The 18,710-nt window shown below is 37.9% G+C and overlaps 1 protein-coding gene across 6 annotated transcripts in view; it reads left to right on the top strand.

Annotated features, from left to right (window-relative positions):
* The window catches only part of CDK14 (cyclin dependent kinase 14), a 582,313-nt gene that overhangs the window by 180,515 nt on the left and 383,088 nt on the right, over positions 1-18,710 (top strand). For all 6 annotated transcript variants that reach the window (XM_032875564.1, XM_032875554.1, XM_032875517.1 and 3 more), the window contains one exon: positions 17,512-17,591. In XM_032875564.1, the coding sequence (XP_032731455.1) occupies positions 17,512-17,591 (80 nt within the window). The remainder of the gene's footprint in view (positions 1-17,511; positions 17,592-18,710) is intronic.

Here is an 18,710-nt window from a genome sequence, read left to right as displayed (position 1 = left end):
TAGGTGAGGTGAAGCTTCATTCCCAAATGTGCAATTTTTGAAGCTGACATGGCCAGATCTCTACCTAGGGACCGTGCTAGTAGCCACTTAGTGATCGGTTTGCAAAGTTATATTTCCCTTTCTACTTTTCAAAAACTTCTCCTTGTGTTACATATATTTATATGACATACTAATATGTTCATATTCATAAAATATACAAATATACATATATTCATATAGATGTATAAATGAAAAAGAAAATGCAGGTAGCAGAGATTGTCTTTGAAAGTTAGAGAGAGCAGAGTTGACAGGTTGAATGGTGGGCTGTATATTTATCCTCCTGAGTAGCAACATGGTGGCCCCAAAACCTTGGGTGTCTCAGCTTCTCATGTGTGACATTCTTATTCTGCTTCAGAGTTGGAGTCATTCTGTCTATCTGAAATGAGTATATCTCCCTGTTTTCCCAAATATCCTTTATAATTCAGTCATACTTTCCCTGTAGTCATTCAAAATGAGTGAGTTTTTGTGGATTAAGGATTGGATGTGTCTCTGACATATGATTAATCATGCTTTCTCACTTTCTGAAATTTCATAAGCTAAGTCTGGTTGAATAAGTAGTGGCCTGGATTTTAAGATCACAGTAAAAAGAAGAAAATAAGGGATATGTTTTCTTTAAATATTTGTGCATTTAAAAACCAAGAAAAAAATAAAAACAAAGAATAAGGTGATTCTACTTTTTTTTTTTTTAAGATTTTTTTTGTATTTACTTGACAGAAAGATAGAGAGCACAACCAGGGGAAGGGGCAGGCAGAGGAGGAGGGAGAAGCAGGCTCCCCACCCAGCAGGGAGCCTGACACGGGGCTTGATCATAGGACCCTGGGACCATGACCTGAGCTGAAGGCAGATGCTTAACAGACTGAGCCACCCAGGCGTCCCTATGTATTATAACCAGATGGAGATGTTTATCTACCATGGACACAGGGTGTTAATTTTGTAGTGTTTATTTTTAAGAGTAGGTTTTATATTGCTACTATATACGTAGATATAGGTATATATATATATTGCTGTATGTATTGTTATAAATACATACATGGGCACAAGTATGTATGTGTGTCTGTATAACTATATTCCATCTTTAAACAAGGAACATGTAGGGTGCCTGGGTGGCTCAGTGGTTTAAAGCCTCTGCCTTTGGCTCAGGTCATGATCCCAGGGTCCTGGGATCGAGCCCCGCATCGGGCTCTCTGCTCAGCGGGGAGCCTGCTTCCTCCTCTCTCTGCCTGCCTCTCTGCCTACTTGTGATCGGTCTCTGTCAAAGAAATAAATAAAATTTAAAAAAAAATAAACAAGGAACATGTATAAAATAAATCTTAGAAAAAAGAGGAAAATGGTAAATAATTACAAAGTGACTAAATATTTTATTTGCAGGTATTTGACATAGAAGAATTTAGATACATGTGTTCAGTTTACCTAATTTACAGATAGATTACTTTTTTTTCTTTTTACTTAGTATAAAATAGCATATTTTATTAGCTAAAGTTTTACTTATTTTCTGGGCCAGGATTTGTATAAAAGGTGCTGTCATGGGAGAGAATTCCTCAACTGGGTGACTACTGATGATTTCCCATCTGCTGCAGTTGGAAGAAATGTCACGACATTTGTATCCATTCCTCATTTTAGGCGAAAACTGAGTAAATGTCTAATTACTTTTCGGTGTATGTTGCTCCTGAAGTCAGAGACTTTATCCTCCAACACTCATTTTGAACTTAAATGGAAAGCACATCAGAAAGCTTTCTGTTAATGGCTGAGAAGATTAACACACACAAAGGAGAGACATTTAGGAGCTGACTTTTGTGATTTTTCAGTTATAGAAAGTATTCTATCAGCAAGGGCTGATGGATCTGCCCTGTCTGTAGCTGTTGGCTAGTTTAGCCCTTGCTTGAAGTGGTTGACTTCATTCATTCATGCGTGCAGTGCTTATTGAGGCCAGACTCCACCAAAGCCATTTAGTTCAAGGCAAAGCCATGGAACGTGGTTTCTCCTCAAAGTGGCTAAATTATGTTGTCTCACTGAACAGAAACTAGATTTCTTATTGGAAGCTAGATTTGGTGGCTGAGACTTGACATCACTGAATAGCCTTTTGTTTAAGACCTTGTCAGTTTTCCTAAACCTGGCAAAGTGATTCCTGTTTAGAAAAGGGATGCTAATGTCTTGTTTGATGGTGATAAAGTCACATGTTATTGCTTGGAAAGCCCTGCAAGTAGCCCAGGTGGACTTTATAAATTGTGTATTTGGCTTTCTTTGTCTTTACAATGAAGACTTGCTACCAAATATTTTATAGTATGTGTACTATACATACAGTATAAATCCTGTTATACAGTACAGTTTAAATCCTGGAAATTTGCTAATTTTTAGTGTGTTTTAATGTTAATTTATATTTATAAATATATTTTATAGTCTATTTTAATCCATATTTATATCATGAAGTACATTTAATAGTCTTGCAGGCTCAGTTAACTTACTTTTATTGGTTAGGAATGTATATTTAACTTCTTCAGATGAACACTGTTGATAGGTTAGCTTCTCCTTCATTCAGAGCTCTACCCTAAAATAAGTGTTAGCAGGTAAAAATATATTGACGTCCAGCAAGATCACAGGTCTGGTTACTTTACTGGATCAATTCTATGGTCGGCTAGAGGCATCCCGATCCCTCTTGAGTCCACTGTTTATGTTCTACCAATTCCTTAGTTTTTACTTTCTGTACTTTAAGTGTGTTTCCCCACCTCCTTCTGTGTCTTTGTTTACAGAGCCCTCTGTGTAAGTGGCTTACTTCTCCTTTTCACATGTCCATGGCCTATCCCGTCCTTAAGGTGCAAGTCAAGTTACACTCATACTGTGAGACTTTCCTGGCTTTTCACAAGACACTGTCCTTGATTACACTTCAGTTATGCTCTTCTAAGTCCTCTTTCTGACGACGCCTTGACTTCACCTGCCACAATCCAACCACCCACTAAGCAACCCACTTGTCAGGCCATCCTAGCCTAGTTCCAGCAAGATTCCTGCAATTTAGAGAAAATCCCCCCACTCTTGCTATCTAGTTGCTCTGGCCTGCCCTTAGCAAGGATCCTGTTAGATCAGGTTAGCAGGAATTCCCCCTACCCTTGATGTCACTTCTTAGTAACTTTCCATCCATCCATAAATGAACCATGGGCTCTAAATCCCCAGTTGTTCTTGTATTTGTACTTGAGCCCTGTCTCTGTCTTCCCTATTAGAATAGTCTTGAATAAAGCTTTACTATTTAAACAGATGTCAGAATAATTTATTCTTTTTTTTTTATGATTCAGTTACTGCCTTGCTTTCTACGTCCTTTCCTTGCTCATATGTATGTAACTTATATTCATATGTATGTCACATACTCTTACACATCCATGTATTCTTTAGCACTTACCGCAGTGCTATTCATACATACTCAGCTAATAAACATTAACTATGTAATGATTGGGGAAAGTGCTTAGGGATGCTGTGACCACACTCTTTAAGTGTGTTGAGGAGACTTCGACAGATGGCCCTTGGGAATAGAGATTTGTAGTCAGGACATAGGAAGTTCTTTCTTCCCAAATGCACATTCGATTGCTATGGGTCTTAGTTCTTCCAAATCTAAGGTCATGTATCTAGGTTTTTTTTTTTTTTTTTTAGGTTTTTTATTTATTTATTTGACAGACAGAAATCAGAAGTAGGCAGAGAGGCAGGCAGAGAGAGAGGAGGAAGCAGTCTCCCCGCGGATCAGAGAGTCTGAAGTGGGGCTCCATCCCAGGACCCTGGGATCATGACCTGAGCTGAAGGCAGAGGCTTTAACCCACTGAGCCACCCAGGTGCCCCATGTATCTAGGTTTATCGAGTAAAATCTTCTAGCATATCTATCCTGGAGGTGATTGGTTGCTTTCCATCACTGGGTATGGAGTGGTCCCATGACACTAAATTCCAGCCAGGCCAACTCAAGGTACTTGAGTGGCCCCATCTAGGTCCTGCCCCTATGTGACTGTCAGGCCTGTACTTGCTTCCTCTGTTAGGTCTCTCTTGTTTGACTATTGGGGTTGCTTTCACCGATAAACCAAAATGAAAGTCATGAAAATTTATGAAAGAAAGAAGTACTGGAGCCATTTTCCTTGAAAGTATGAGCTCGGTTAAACTCGAGGCTTCCTGGATTTTATAACAGCTCATCTAGTAAAAAGATATATTACTAAACCACAACAAAAAAGTAAATGACCAAATATATAAGTGGGATGCTATTTAAAAAAAAATCTACACACAGAAAAAAAGGTCTAGAAGTTACACAGACATTGAAAAATTTACCTCTGATTAATGGGATTATTGTTGATACAATTTCTTTTCTGTATTTGCCAACCATTTTGCCATAAAGTGTTACTTTTACAATTAAGGTAAGACTTACTAATGCCATTCTAAAATATACTGATCTATGTTAAGGTTTGTAAAAAATTACTAGAAAGCACAAAAAATAATGACATTGCTTTGACAGTAAATAATTTGATCGCAAGTGTCTGAAAAAATATATATTGATGTAAGCAGAGCACCTTTGTTGAATGTAGGGGTAGCGTGAGAACGTGGCTCACATACATTTCTTCTGTGGTTCACACTGTAATTATTGCCAGCCCACAGAGAATTTGAGTTGGGTTCTGAAGTCCAACCTCCTGAAAATTCTGAAACTGCCTCTTCTGGTTGTATGATTTGACACTATGCCTCAGTTTCTCTGTAAATTGGAGATGACAGGAGTATTGATCACACAAATTTGTTATAGGGATTAAATGAGACATTGTAAATAAAATCTGAGGCCCAAGGCCTGTCATGCTCTAGGTGCTTTAACAATAGTGATATTCAGTGCAAGTGCTGTTTTTGACTTAAAGACACCTACCACCTATTTTGATTTAAACCTACTGTCTGTATATAAAGCCATTTGATTCCAAATCAGGTTTATTTGTACTCTTGCTCATTGCTAGATTTTGGAAGTAATATTAAGCATAGATCTCATTATATCAACTCTACATAATTTTTATAAAGTCCTTATCTAATCAGCTTGTTAGTAGAACATGAATTAATACAAAGCCTGAGCTTCACCATGTGTAGGTGGATTGTTTTCAACTCTGTTTAATTGAATCATTTTTTACTTTGATACCCTGCTTGCCTTTACAGCAGTCCATTGTAGTACCACTTTTATTTTTAGGAGAGTAATAAATAGTCTTTTCGATTTAGTAATTCATGATGCCTAAGCATTGTTCTCCAGTCCTTTTTGTCATAAAAGACTTCACTCAGACTAGATAAATTTGGCTTTGCTTGATATTGTTTTAAAATTTCATTTCAAAGATATTTAACAGTGACACATTTTCTATAATTATGACAGTAATCCAATTTAATGAAGAAAATAAAAATCACTCTTAATCCTCTTGACTTGATAGAAGTCTTAGTCCCTTTAACCAAGCTACTGTGTATTTATAATTATCTTTGTTGGTTTTCCATGGGCCCTTGCTACCACCCCCCCCCCCCAATAACCAGGTTGTTATCCTGGTTATAACATAAACTGGATGGGTGTGTGTATGTGTGTGTGTGTGTACGCTTGTGTGTGTGTCTGTCTGTCTTTATTAGAAGAGGTAGAAAATAGTCTGAACTCTGAATACCCCTGCCTTAATGGCTCTCCAGGGCTGCTTTAATTATTTTATCCTGCTGTTCCAAATCTCACTTAATGTTGTATGGCTACGTTTGAATGCAAAATGCAAGATCTCTGTGGTTAACACCACTTGGCAACTAGTATTTGGGGATTCCTTACAGCCTTGTGGTGAATCAGTGATGTGCTTTTTGGTGCATCTCATTTAACTTTTTTGGAGAGACTTTTATCCTGCGAGCCGAGGCCTGCCTTCTCTTTTATGATGCTGAACATGTGTGCTTTGAATGGAGAACAGGGACCATTTCCGACTCTGCTAGAGAAATGGGAACATCATGCTTTCAACATACCTTTCACTGAGAAGCTTGAAATGTTCTAAGGTGGCACATCAGGAATTTATCCTCTTCTTTAATCCCAGGTCATTTAATGGCTCACTCTGCTTGTGATGCCGTAGTTAGACATTTTTTGTAAAAAAAAGTTATGAATGAGTGGATTTGATTTTTATATTTAGACATAGCATGAGATATAGTATGTAAGCATTAGCTAGAAAATAATAAGTAATCCAAGAGAAGGAAAAATGATATTATCATCAGAAAGTAGATCCATTTCATTTCTGCTTTTTTGAAGCATTTTCTATGGGGAAAAAAGCTTCTGAAGATAAAATCTATTTGAAGTGGCAACTTGACCTCAGAAAGAGAAAATTTGATTTCTCTAGAAATGTAAAATGCTGCCTTTTCAAAGACTGCAGTAATATGCTTCCCCAGACAAGTGTGCTTGAAAGTAGGGCTAGGGAAAAACAGGGAAAAATCCAGCTTCTTTTTTCCTTAACCTTCACACCATCCTTTCGTTTGTAGGTTTCAGTGCGTATGAGCACATTTGGGTGTTGTATGTTTAGGGACATAAATTGTATGTTACAGAGAAAAATTTGTAGAAATGCTTAATACTGTGAATTTCAAATCTTACTATGTATGAAAAATCAATTTCTAAAAACTCAAAATACATTTTACTTCTTTTTTTAATGAAACCCTCCCATCTCATTAAATAAACATGCTCCTCTCTAGTAATTTCAGGAATATTTGTAACCAACTATCTTTATATCTGTAGATGTCCTGGGCATCTTTTCCGTGCTTTGTGTTTCTTTCTTTTTTTTTTTTTTTTAGTTTTTTTTTTTTAATTTTTATTTTTTTTAATTGAACAGTTCTTCCATTACTTGTCTTTGTTTCCTTTGCCTTAATTTTTTGTTTGTTTGTTTGTTTGTTTGTTTTTGTTTTAAAGCAACTTACCTTTGTTCATCTTGGATTTTGGTTGCTTGTTACTGTCTTATTTCTTTCCTGGATGGTTATCTCCTCAAAGGCTTTATGTAGGTGACTTTTGCTGTATCCAAAAATGGTTCCTTGCATCTAGAGGTATTCCGGAAGAGTGCCGAGAAGTGTCCAGTCCATTGCCCTAAAATTCCAGAAGATTAGTGTATCACAACAGATGGTAAAAGTCTCTCAAAATCAAACCAACACAGACCAGATAATCACAGTACGGTGTAGCTCACTGAGGAAAGGAGAGGAAGCATCAGAAACCCAGGAAAGGCTAAGGTTCGAAGTAGAACAACAAAAGATGCCTCTGGGGTAGGAAAGTGATAGAGAATGAGTGCAGTTACTCCCCTCTCTTTTGCTTACATCACTGCTACCAAGGTAAGTGAGCTTCTGGAACCAAAACACAGAACAAATACAAGAATGAATCAAATTATCAAATGTCTTGGGAGGTTTGAGGGTACTATGGTTCTCTAAGGAGTTCTGATTTAAGACAATATGATTGTGTCACTGAATTTTAAAGAAATTAAAGTTGAGATTGTCCTATCACTGTCAATCATCCTTGAGGAATGATGAAAAACTGATGAGGCACTAGCAGCCTTGAGAGGTCCACTTAGTCACGGAAGATGGATTCTGTGAACCAGATTTAGGGGGAAATGGTATGACCGACCTTCTCTCTGCATGTCCTCCTCATTCCCTCTCTGCAGCAGAACATTTTAGGACAGATTATCACGCAGATGATTTCTGAGTAGTTAGAAAACAAAATGGCGATCATAAATATTATGTCATCCCTAAATAACCTTAATTCCTTTTTCTTATCGGATTGTTAAGCTAGTAGACCGGTAGAACCCTATTTTTTTTTGTTTGTTTGTTTTTCAGATGTGGGTAATGGTTCGTTTGTGTTCTAATAGGTAAGAGAGTAATAGGCAGTTGAGTGCTATGCTGTTGCTTGGTGGGTTTACAACAGGCTGATGAAAGATCCCTAGGAGTTGTAGGGTTTATTATACCTCCTTACGTGGTAAGAGGTTGGCTCATTTGTTCACCACAGAGGCCTAATTAGGTGCCAGGTGCAGATTTTCTAGTATAGTCTAGTCCAGTGGTAGATGGATGTAGATGCTCAGTGTCGTGGTCTAGGAAGGAGGGGCCACAGAAACGAAGGACGGAAATGGCAAGGTTCACAGTGAAAAAGAGGAATGAGGAGAGAGAGAAAGAAAGGACAATTGATGAAGGCACATTCCCAGAAAGGTGGATGGGGGTCAGTGTCAAGAGTGTGGTGTCAAAGGCGCTGTCTTGGACCTCATCCTGTTCAGTGTTTTCATTCCTACCTCAGATTAGGACACAGAGAAGGATGGGTAGTCAATGCCCATCAAGAACAGGATTGGAATTTGGAGCATACACGAGAGGCATGAGCAGCTGCCTGCTGCTGACAAATTGGAATTTTATTAGGGATAAATCATACTCCTGAAATTGTTTAAAAAATGAATTATTAGGCATAGGGCAAGTTAGAAATGGTATGATTGTGGGGCCCCTGGCGAAAACTTGGGGGTTTTCATTTTTGGTTAGATTAGTTTGAGTTTATAATATTTTGTGACTATCACAGTTTAAAACATGCTTAGGCCAAGGAAGTACAAGTTCAGTTTTTGGAATGGGGCAGGCTGGTATCCCAGTCCACTCAATGCTTATCAGACCACATCTGGTAGTGTGCCCACCCTGGCAACCACATTTCAAAAGGGACTGATCAGCTGAGATGTCTCAAAAGCTTACAGGTAAGACTGAAGGCTAGTCAACCATTTCAAAGAGCTGAGTATTTTTGGATGCTTATTGTAGAAAAGGAGACTTGGATGTGTTCCAAACCAGACAAAGGAGGAAAGGCTATGAGAAGTTGATGTAAGAACCTGAAGGCTTAACAGAGTGGTTCTCAACACCTCCAGGGTGTTTTAAAGTATACAAATGCTTAGGACCCCACCCATCGCCAATTAAATCAGGGGTGGGGTCAGGCCATGATCTGTCTGAAAGGTGCCCAGTTGATTCTAGCATGTAGCTGGCACCTTCATCTTCCGCACAGCTGTAGGTGGTCCCAGCCGCCTTCATGCCTTGCCTAATGCTCAGAGGCAGCCAGGACAGCAGCCTGTCAGGAAGTCAGAATGGACTCTCCTCTGCTCACATCACTGTTCACCATGGGCACTACCCAAGGGCTAAACTCCCAGATCATCTGCTGTCTCTCTGACCTCACCCTTCTGTTTGTCACTATATCTTTTTAACTGTCCCTTTACCCTGTCTTTCAGGATTTCCCTGTGTCTTCTAGATCTAAACATATTCTCTACCTCTTTCCGATTTTTTTCTTAACTCCTGCTTTAACAGAAAACTGGCTCTCTCCTGAGGTTATTACTTCTCTTGAAGTCCTCCAAATGACTCAGAGATTTTTATGTCTAGCCTAGATTTTTGTACTGAGATCCAGATACACAAATGCTAATGCTTACTATGTGTCTCCACTGGGGATGCTTCCAGACTAAGATCCTCCGAAACAGGACTCTGGTCCTCTGTCTGAATCTCCTCTTCTTTACTGTCCCTCACTTTAGTAAGTGGTACCTGCATCCATCCAACACTGAGGTCAGAACATTTGGAATGATCTTTTACAACATTTCCTATGCCCAGTCCAGTTTATCCTTATAGGTTGTTATTTCAGTCTTCTGAATGTCCTTTTCCCTTTTCCCATTGCTGTTACCAAACACTGTTCTTTTGGGGCCACCATCTTTCCCCAGGACCACCGCAACAGCTTCCTGCCCTCCCTTCCTGGTGTGCTCCTCACTGGTGTGCTCCTTCATGCCATTTTATACCATAGGGAGTGAGCTGCAGACACATAATTTAATCATAACATTTCCTTTCTCGAGATTCCCCCAGTGGTCCTCTCCTCTCCTCTCCTCTCCTCTCCTCTCCTCTTCTCTCTTTATTTTCTGTGGCTCTTAAGGACCTCTGTGATCTGGTTCTTCCATTACTCTTTTCAGGGACCTCCCTAACTCCATCCCCATGCCCCCCTCTCCCCCCCACCACCAACAATAAGAAGCTCCAGTCACTCTTTCCTTCTTATATTTTTGTTTAACACATTGTGTTCTCTGCCTCTGAGATTTTGTATGGTTGTTCCATCTACCTGGTTGTTTCAACTGTCTTTTAGTCTATGGGTTCCTCCCCCTTTTTTCCCTTGAAACTTATTTGTTAAAGAGACAGGTTCAGTTTTCCTGAAGAATTTCCTGTATTCTAGATTTTCTGATTGTATCCCAGTTGTATCATTTAACTTGTTACCTTATCTCCTTAAAATAAGTAGTTGGATTGAGACTTGGTTAGTTTCGGGTTGGTATTGTCTGTGGGAGGAGATGTCTGCTTCCATCAGACGGTGCATACTATCTGATAGCCTCTTTTTGTGATTTTGGGAACGATTAATAATCCATTAAGTGATTATGGTTAAGAATGGTGTTATTCAGATTGTCATTCCTTCTTCATTTGTCATGTGCAGTACATCTATAATGAGAAGCTTCCATATATCAACTATTTTGTTAGAGTGAAGGACCGTGTATATGAAAGTATGTAAAGAGGGAAGGTAAATGCTTGATATGGTCTCTTTGATGGTTTTGATATTAATGATATCATTTTGTAGTACCCTCCAAATGTGACTCCTGAGTTGGTTATTTTGTTGTTGTTGTTGCATTATAAACTTTTTGAATTAAAAATGTTTGATAGCTTTCAATCACAGATACTAGTTTAGTGATGCTTAAGTTGTTTCATCTTGGACAAGTGAGAACTTCTTGTTTCTCTTTGACACTTTTATGTCTGTCTCTTTGGTGAGACCTAAATCCAAGGATCATGTCTCTGTTGTTTGCCCTTTATCCCAGGCACAGAGTCACTGTCTCTCAATTTGTTGATTTAGGGGCAGGATATTAAAATTTAATTATGGGACAAACTATCTTACAAAAGAGCATTTAGTTTAGTCTTTGTGGATTCAGAACTTGAATCAGAGAGTGGAAGTTACAGGAAGCAAATTTTGGCTCAACGTAAGAACCAAAAAATTTGGGGTAATTTAGGGAGGTTGAGTTCCATCAAGTCTTTTGAGGGGCTGCTTTGTTCCAGGGAGTGAGAGGACAAGGATAAACAATCAAATCAGTGGGAATCTTTTTGCTTGGGAGCCTGAATGATCATTGAGGTCACTTCTGCTTGCAGGGTAATGACTCTCAAATCCTTTGTTGACAGATTTTATTTTTGGAAAGGTGCAGAGTTGGCTGGTTTAAAATTGTTGAAATGTAATTATTGTTTTCTCCCATGAACAATGATATGTCACTCTAAATTTGGTTCAAAGTGGGCGCCTCGGTGGCTCAGGGGGTTAAGCCTCTGCCTTCAGCTCAGGTCATGATCTCAGGGTCCTGGGATCGAGCCCCGCATCGGGCTCTCTGCTCAGCAGGGAGCCTGCTTCCTCCTCTCTCTCTGCCTGCCTGTCTGCCTACTTGTGATCTCTGTCAAATAAATAAATAAAATTTTTAAAAAAAAATTTGGTTCAAAGTATCATGAGTTTGTACATTTGATGAAACATTGGCAGTGATGAATCATACTTTATTAGCAATCATTTCTTTTATAAAAGTTTATAATTGTCCATTGAACAGACTTCTCATTGCATTAAATTCTCAGACTTTTTGCATTGTTAGTCACATTCTAATAAATAGCCATTATACTATTCTCTTTTTAATCTTCAGATTTTATTAGTCGACTTCTCTCTGTATTGATAAAGATTAGCATGAAGTGTGATTACTGGCAACTTACTTTGAAGTTCTAATTTATTTTTCCAGAATAAAATATAGTAAATAGCACTTTTAGGATATTGCAGAATTGCAGAGATTTAGTAATATTGAGATGAGTTCTCAATTTACACCTGAATAAAAACTGAATTTAGATGGAGATAACAGGACCAAGTGTAAGTTTTAAATTTTTGAGGTATGTATGTTATACAGTAAGTAAGCACTTTAGCTGGTGTCCCTATTAATAAAAGAAACACTATTAATAGTACCTTTAAAATATTTTTAATGACTTTGCTGAAAATTTGAATTCAGCCCAATATATTGTCCTTGATACACTCTAGTTTGCTGTTGTCGCTTCCTCAGTTTTATCTACATTTCCTTCTGTTGCTTCTAGACAAATACAGTAAGGAAACTAGCATTGTATCTGTCTGCACTTGGTATTATTTTCTAGCAGTTTCTCTTGAGACAAAATCATAAGAGAAGAGAGGCAGAATATATTAAATTTTCCAGAGTATATTAAATTTCTTTTAGGTATATTCCCTTAATTTCCTTTGTATCCTCTAGACATAATTACTTCAAGGTGTTAGCACATGGACACTATTTTCAAAGATGACCTAGATAATATTTGTAATTTTGTTTTATTGTACCAAATTATTCCAAGAATTTGAAGTAAGTAATGGAATGGAGAACCTTTGGGCTTTCCTTTGAGAATTTTTGCTCATAAGGAAATTCTTCCTATGCATCATCTTCTGAACCTGGAAGTTTTACCCTAAATAGGATATTTTCCTTTATAGGTTTCACAAATGTTGGATGAACAAATATATGAAGAAATGAGCAGGCTGTGTTCCTTATTCAAAACTCCTACATCTTCTTATTTTACTCTCGCAAGAGAACTTTATTGTTTACAAACTTAGGGCATACAGAACTGCGGACAGCATTTCTGAAGTGCATCGAGATTTGGATTTGTGATTAGAGCTAGTCTGAAAGCTGGATCCACTTGAACATGGCTCTGCCAGGACACCCAGTGTCCCCATGTCTCTGTGTGTGGTTGGCTCTGTACTTGAGCATTCCCCTGGCTCTTCCTCATCCTGCCTTTGACAGCACTTCCTGTGTGACCCTGGACTAAAGGATGACTCAGTCATCCCTGGGCCAGAAGTCAGCTGGGCCGAGTGAGTTGTTGGAAGAATTAGAGAATAGTAAAGAATCTCCGAAATTAAAACAACTCCTTTAATAGCTTAAGACAACTGGGTAAAACCTGGCAATACCTCCGATAGAATGTTCTGCGGTATTATTGACACAATTAAAAGTTGTTTTCTTTTTTTTACTGTGTTAATCACCTGAATTAATGTCTTCACTGCCAATCAAGCCTTGATTGCCTTCTGTTCATTAGCTTTTGATTTAATTAATGAGACTTTTTAAAGAGGAATCTTCAGTGTTTTCCTGTAAACAGCTCTAATTTATTGATCAATTAGAATTTTGTAATTATTCTAAAGAACTTAAATCAATGTTTGAAGTATATGTTTTCGATCTTTAATAAAATAGTTTAAACTACACAAGGTAGTTATTAGATGTAAACAGCTTTTCTGTTACTCTGTGTTACTTTTATAGAATAACAGATGTCTTCTTTTGATGTCTTTAAAAAATGATATTCTGTTAGAGTTATTAACTTGGAATTTCAAGTATTTCAGTCTATGCTAAAGTTTATAGAAACATATGCATCAAAGGTAGAACATTAGAAAGTTGGTAATGTTATTTTCCCCAAAGGTATTTTTTCCAGAAGTGGAGTGAGTGAATTAACATTTTTCCTAAGGCTTTAGAACTGAAGGGTTCAGTAGTTGGTGAGTATCTAGACATGTAGAGAAAAACTAATTAAGAAAAGAGAAAGTCATAAGGACTCTAAGGTTAAAGAGCAATTTGATAATTAATATGATTCTTAATGGAAGACTACTAAAGTAGTTGAAGAAGAGGAAGATACTGATTCGTGGTCTAGACACAGATAACTAAAGGATAATGGGGTTTTGAAACATGGCTGTTGGGTGCAAAAGGGTTAATTAACAGAGCGTTCTACAAACTCTAAAACTTTAAGGAAATGAAAACTTGCCATATCCACATGTGTCAGAATCAAAGAGGCTACACATTTAATATGGAAAAGGACAGTAAATACTTAAACATGGAAGAAGATACTGAAAACTTTATTAAAATTTGAGATTTCTGAAACTTTTGAAAGCAACAATTACTATACTTTATTCTTTTTTTTTTAAGGTTTTATTAATTAGAGAGAGAGCGCGCGTGTGTAAGCGAGAGGGCAGTAGCGGGGGAGCAGCAGGCTGAGGGAGAGGGAGAAGCTGGCTCTCCGCTGGGCAGAGAGCCTGATACAGGGCTCGATCCCAGGGCCCTAGGATTGTGACCTGAGCTGAAGGCAGATGGTTAACTGACTGAGCCACCCAGATGCCCCTATACTTTTTTCTTGAGTTATCTTTCAGGTACAAGAAAGAAATTATCAGTATATTAACATTATTAATATTTATTCAATAAAATTTTTTAAGAGTCTACTCTGTGCCAAGCAGTTTTAGGCACTGGGCAACATAGCAGTTAACAAAACAGAAAACGTTCTTTCATTTCTGAAGCTAATAGTCTAGTATAAATTTTAAGGAAATTTTTAGTGTTATGTGATATAATACATAAAACTCAGTGTTTTTAAGATGGGATCGGGAGGGAGACAAACCATAAGTGACTCTTAAGCTCACAAAACAAACTGAGGGTTGCTGGGGGGAGGGGCGTCGGGAGAGGGGGTGGGGTTATGGACATTGGGGAGGGTATGTGCTATGGTGAGTCCTGTGAAGTGTGTAAACCTGGCGATTCACAGACCTGTACCCCTGGGGATAAAAATACATTATATGTTTATAAAAAATAAAAATAAATTTAATTAAAAACTCAGTTTTTTTAGCTGTTGTGATTATCATAACTATAAGAAATTAATGCTTAGAGTTTCAACTCATGGAGAATGATGCTTTAGAATCAGAATTCCATTAATCTGGATTTTGTACTTTTTATGCAATTACAATAATAAATATGTTAAAGGAATTTTTCATCACAAAAATAATTCCCATTAGTATATGAAATTACTTAAAGGTGTTCTACCTCTAGTTGCATTTAAAGAGTAAGTATTGGTTCATTTGAAGGTTTCTCTCCTTTTAGCGTATTAGAGGGGAATGAATTATGCTTCACGGTTTGAGAGTGTTTTAAGTATTTGACCCTCAAAAACATGAATTCCCCGAATTCTAGAATTCAGTTCATGGTGCATATAAGTTAATGATCTCAAGGGAAGTAGAAAAGCTTTGTGGGAAGAAGGTTGTGTGTATTTTTTTATGGGTGAGGGGGAAATATCTGTAAATGTGGGGAAAGATCCAAGCAGTTCCTGGAATCAGTTACTGCCTCCTCTGGGGAGCCAGTGATGAGCTCAACTGGGCTGAGAAAAATCTGTGCAGATGTCAGCACTGACTGCATCCCAGCCTCAAGCCCCACCAGAGGCCCCCCATAGTCATAAAGGACAATGTGAGAGCACAAGGAACAGTCTCCAGTTGAACTCCATGTACCTATCAATTTTTTGCCTGCACCTGGGTACCTAGAGCACAGTCAGGAGTGGAAAAATCAAGGTAATGTACTGAGGAGAGAAGGGATGCAGGGCAGAAAAGCAGTTGGCCTGTCATCCCAGCTGAAAGACAAGGAAAAACAGCGCCTAACCTTGAGAAGATGGTAGGTTGTGGAGCTTTTTAATCAGATGGCCTTAGCCCATTAGGGTAACCAACAAAGTCTTTCAACAGTTCACACAATGAGGAATGCCACTAGGATTGTCGAGCTGTGCTGAATTCCTTGGACTTTCAGGTTTTGTGTCTGTGGCACAGTTTTTGAGCAAAACCAGACCAATTGGATACAGTTCTTAAAAAAGAGACATTCTCATTCTTTACTTCAGACTCAGGAGCTGGATTCTCTGGACCACATGAATTCTTGTTTGCTGGTTCCATAAGCTCTGAAGATTTGTGGTTGCAATTTAAATTGCCATGAGAAGGGCGCCTGGGTGGCTCCTCGCTGAGCGTCTGCCTTCGGCTAGGGCCCTGATCCCAGGGTCCTGGGATTGAGCCCCGTGTCAGGCTCCCTGCTTGGTGGGAAGCCTGCTTCTCCCTCTCCCGCTCCCCCTGCTTGTATTCCTGCTCTCGCAGTCTCTCTCTATGTCAAATAAATAAAATCTTAAAAAAAATTGCAGTGAGAAATCATTTTTATCTATCAGATTGGCAGAGTCAGTGGTTGATAACATAGTGTAGGAGAAGGAGCTTACAGGAGCTTGTACATTCTCTGTATAGGAAGTATAAGTTGGTACAACCTCCACGTAGGGTAATTTCCCACTATTCATCAGAATTAGAATTTAGATACTCACATACGTTTTGATCTGGCAATACCACTTTCAGGAATTTATCTTAACAGATTTTTTTTTTTAAACGAATGTAGTTACATGCCCGCAAATATTTATCACCATCACTGTTGTAGTAGCAAAAAATTGGGAATGTGCAAAATGTCCCCCAGTAGAAGACTGGGATTAAATGAAGTATACTATACTTATACGAAGGGTTACCCTGTGGTCTTTCAAAAGTAATAGAAAGTTTTCTCTACGAATTTATGAGGAAGTCACCAAATTTATTAAGGTAAAAATGATGTACAGTGTACTCTGTCTAGCATACTACCGTGTGTGTGTGTGTGTGTGTGTGTGTGTGTGTGTGTTTAAGTGTATAGGAACAATGGTAACCAGTGACCTCACAGTATGGGAGCTGGGCGCTGAAGGAGTGTAGCAGGGAGACTTACTGTTCATCAAATGCCTTCTTGTACCATTTACTTTTGCAATGTGTGCTTGTTTCATCTATTCTTATTAACAAAGGATGCTGCTAGGCCTAGTAAAGGTAAAAGAGAGCATTTACCTAGAAGACCAATGTAGATTGTCATGTATTTGTTAACAGAATTGACTAGATAAAAACGTTATCTGCCGAGTGCAGTCTGACTTTTAATTAGAGCCAATACACATTTAGAATGCATCTGGAAGAACCATCTGCTTGGATAGGTTTTGTGTAATCCTATAATAGTAAAACATTCATAACTTTTATTTTGATGGTATACTGTATGTATCATAAGACACATTCAAACCAAATGTAATTTTAGGAGGCTCTAGTAAAAAAAAAAAAAAAAGAGAAATAATGAGAAAGGGAGGAATGGGTGATAGAGAAAGAGGAGGAAAGAATGGAAAGAGAATAGAAGTCTGAGAGTCAAGCTTCTGAACATGGGGATTGAATGACCTTGGCTTAAGACTGAAGATGAAGACATTTTAACCAAGGAAATGAAGGAGCTCTTGGAAAAACTAAGGGAGAGAGTTATTTTGACTTCTTGATTTCTAATTAATCTGAGAATAATTGATCAAGTGTGGTGATTTTGTTAAGCACTAGTTTCATTCTGGAAGGAACATAGAGTGAATCATAGAAAACTTTGGTGAAATTTTAGACGAGGCGAGTGTGAATATTTTAAATGGGACTATTTAAAATGTGAATATTTATGATGATGATATAAAATTCCTAACCTTACTGAAATTAATCTTGTTGTGGCAGCATAATTGAGTCACTGACATTTTCAGTGCAAAAATGCATAAAATATAAATTGTAAGGAAACTAGCACCATAATAGGAACATATTTTCACGGATTCACTTCTCATCTTTTCTTTTGTTTCTGCCAGAGTGAATGGGAAATTGGTAGCCCTGAAGGTGATCAGGCTGCAAGAAGAAGAAGGTACACCTTTTACAGCTATCAGGGAAGGTAGGCATTTTCTCATTATTTTTGCTTTTGTGTTTGCTTGATGTCTGTAGCTGTTTAAATATTACTCACCTCTGCATATGCAGAATTTGCAAATTATATGGTTTTATCTCATTGGAAAGTGTAAACGGAAATTTAAAAATCAGTATCTCTTGCAATCATATCAAGTCATGTTAAATAAAATAAGACAATCCTGCTGTATACTCAGGTGTGTGGGGGAAACCTTCTGTGTATTGATGGTGAGACTAAAGCTGACTGAGGAATTTTATATTCCTAGTTTTGTTTGTAGGGTTTCTAAGGTACACATTAATTAAACATTACTTTATATTCATGACTTTAAAGAAAAGTCCTTATAAATAGTGGCCTCATCCTATCTTATTAGTCATTTGTATTTCTTCTTTCTTGATTTCTTTGCTCCTGTCCTTTACCATTTTTTCTATTGGTTATTCTTACTGATTTAGAGATACTCTTTACATATTAGCATCATTTATCTTATAATATTTTCTTTCTGTCATTTTTCTAAAAATTTCTTTTACAACATAGTTTGTTACATATGTTTTTAATTTTTATGTAATAAAATTGTTTTATATTTTGCTTTATTTCTGCATAATTTCTCTACTCCCAAGAGAATAAAATATCTTTTTATTAGTGGGAAATTTTCAGTTCAGTTCAGTTTTAGAACTTTTATTTATTTATTTATTTATTTATTTATTTATTTTTTAGATTTTATTTATTTATTTGAAAGACAGAGATCACAAGTAGGCAGAGAGGCAGGCAGAGGGAGAGGAAGGGAAGCAGGCTCCCTGTTGAGCAGAGAGCCCGATGCGGGGCTCGATCCCAGGAGTCTGGGATCATGACCTGAGCCAAAGGCAGAGGCTTTAACCCACTGAGCCACCCAGGCGCCCCAGTTTTAGAACTTTTATTAATAGCTTTCCCTCCACTACATTTTTTTTTAAAGATTTTATTTATTTATTTGACAGAGAGAAAGATCACAAGTAGGCAGAGAGGCAGGCAGAGGGAGAAGAAGGGAAGCTCCCCACTGAGCAGAGAGCCCGATGCGGGGCTTGATCCCAGTACCCTGAGATCATGACCTGAGCTGAAGGCAGAGGCTTAACCCACTGA

This window comes from Lontra canadensis, unplaced genomic scaffold (genome assembly GCF_010015895.1).
Source record: "Lontra canadensis isolate GAN:19392208 unplaced genomic scaffold, GSC_riverotter_1.0 scaffold2, whole genome shotgun sequence".
In the NCBI taxonomy this organism is placed as follows: domain Eukaryota; kingdom Metazoa; phylum Chordata; class Mammalia; order Carnivora; family Mustelidae; genus Lontra; species Lontra canadensis.
This window is presented reverse-complemented; position numbering and strand designations above follow the sequence as displayed.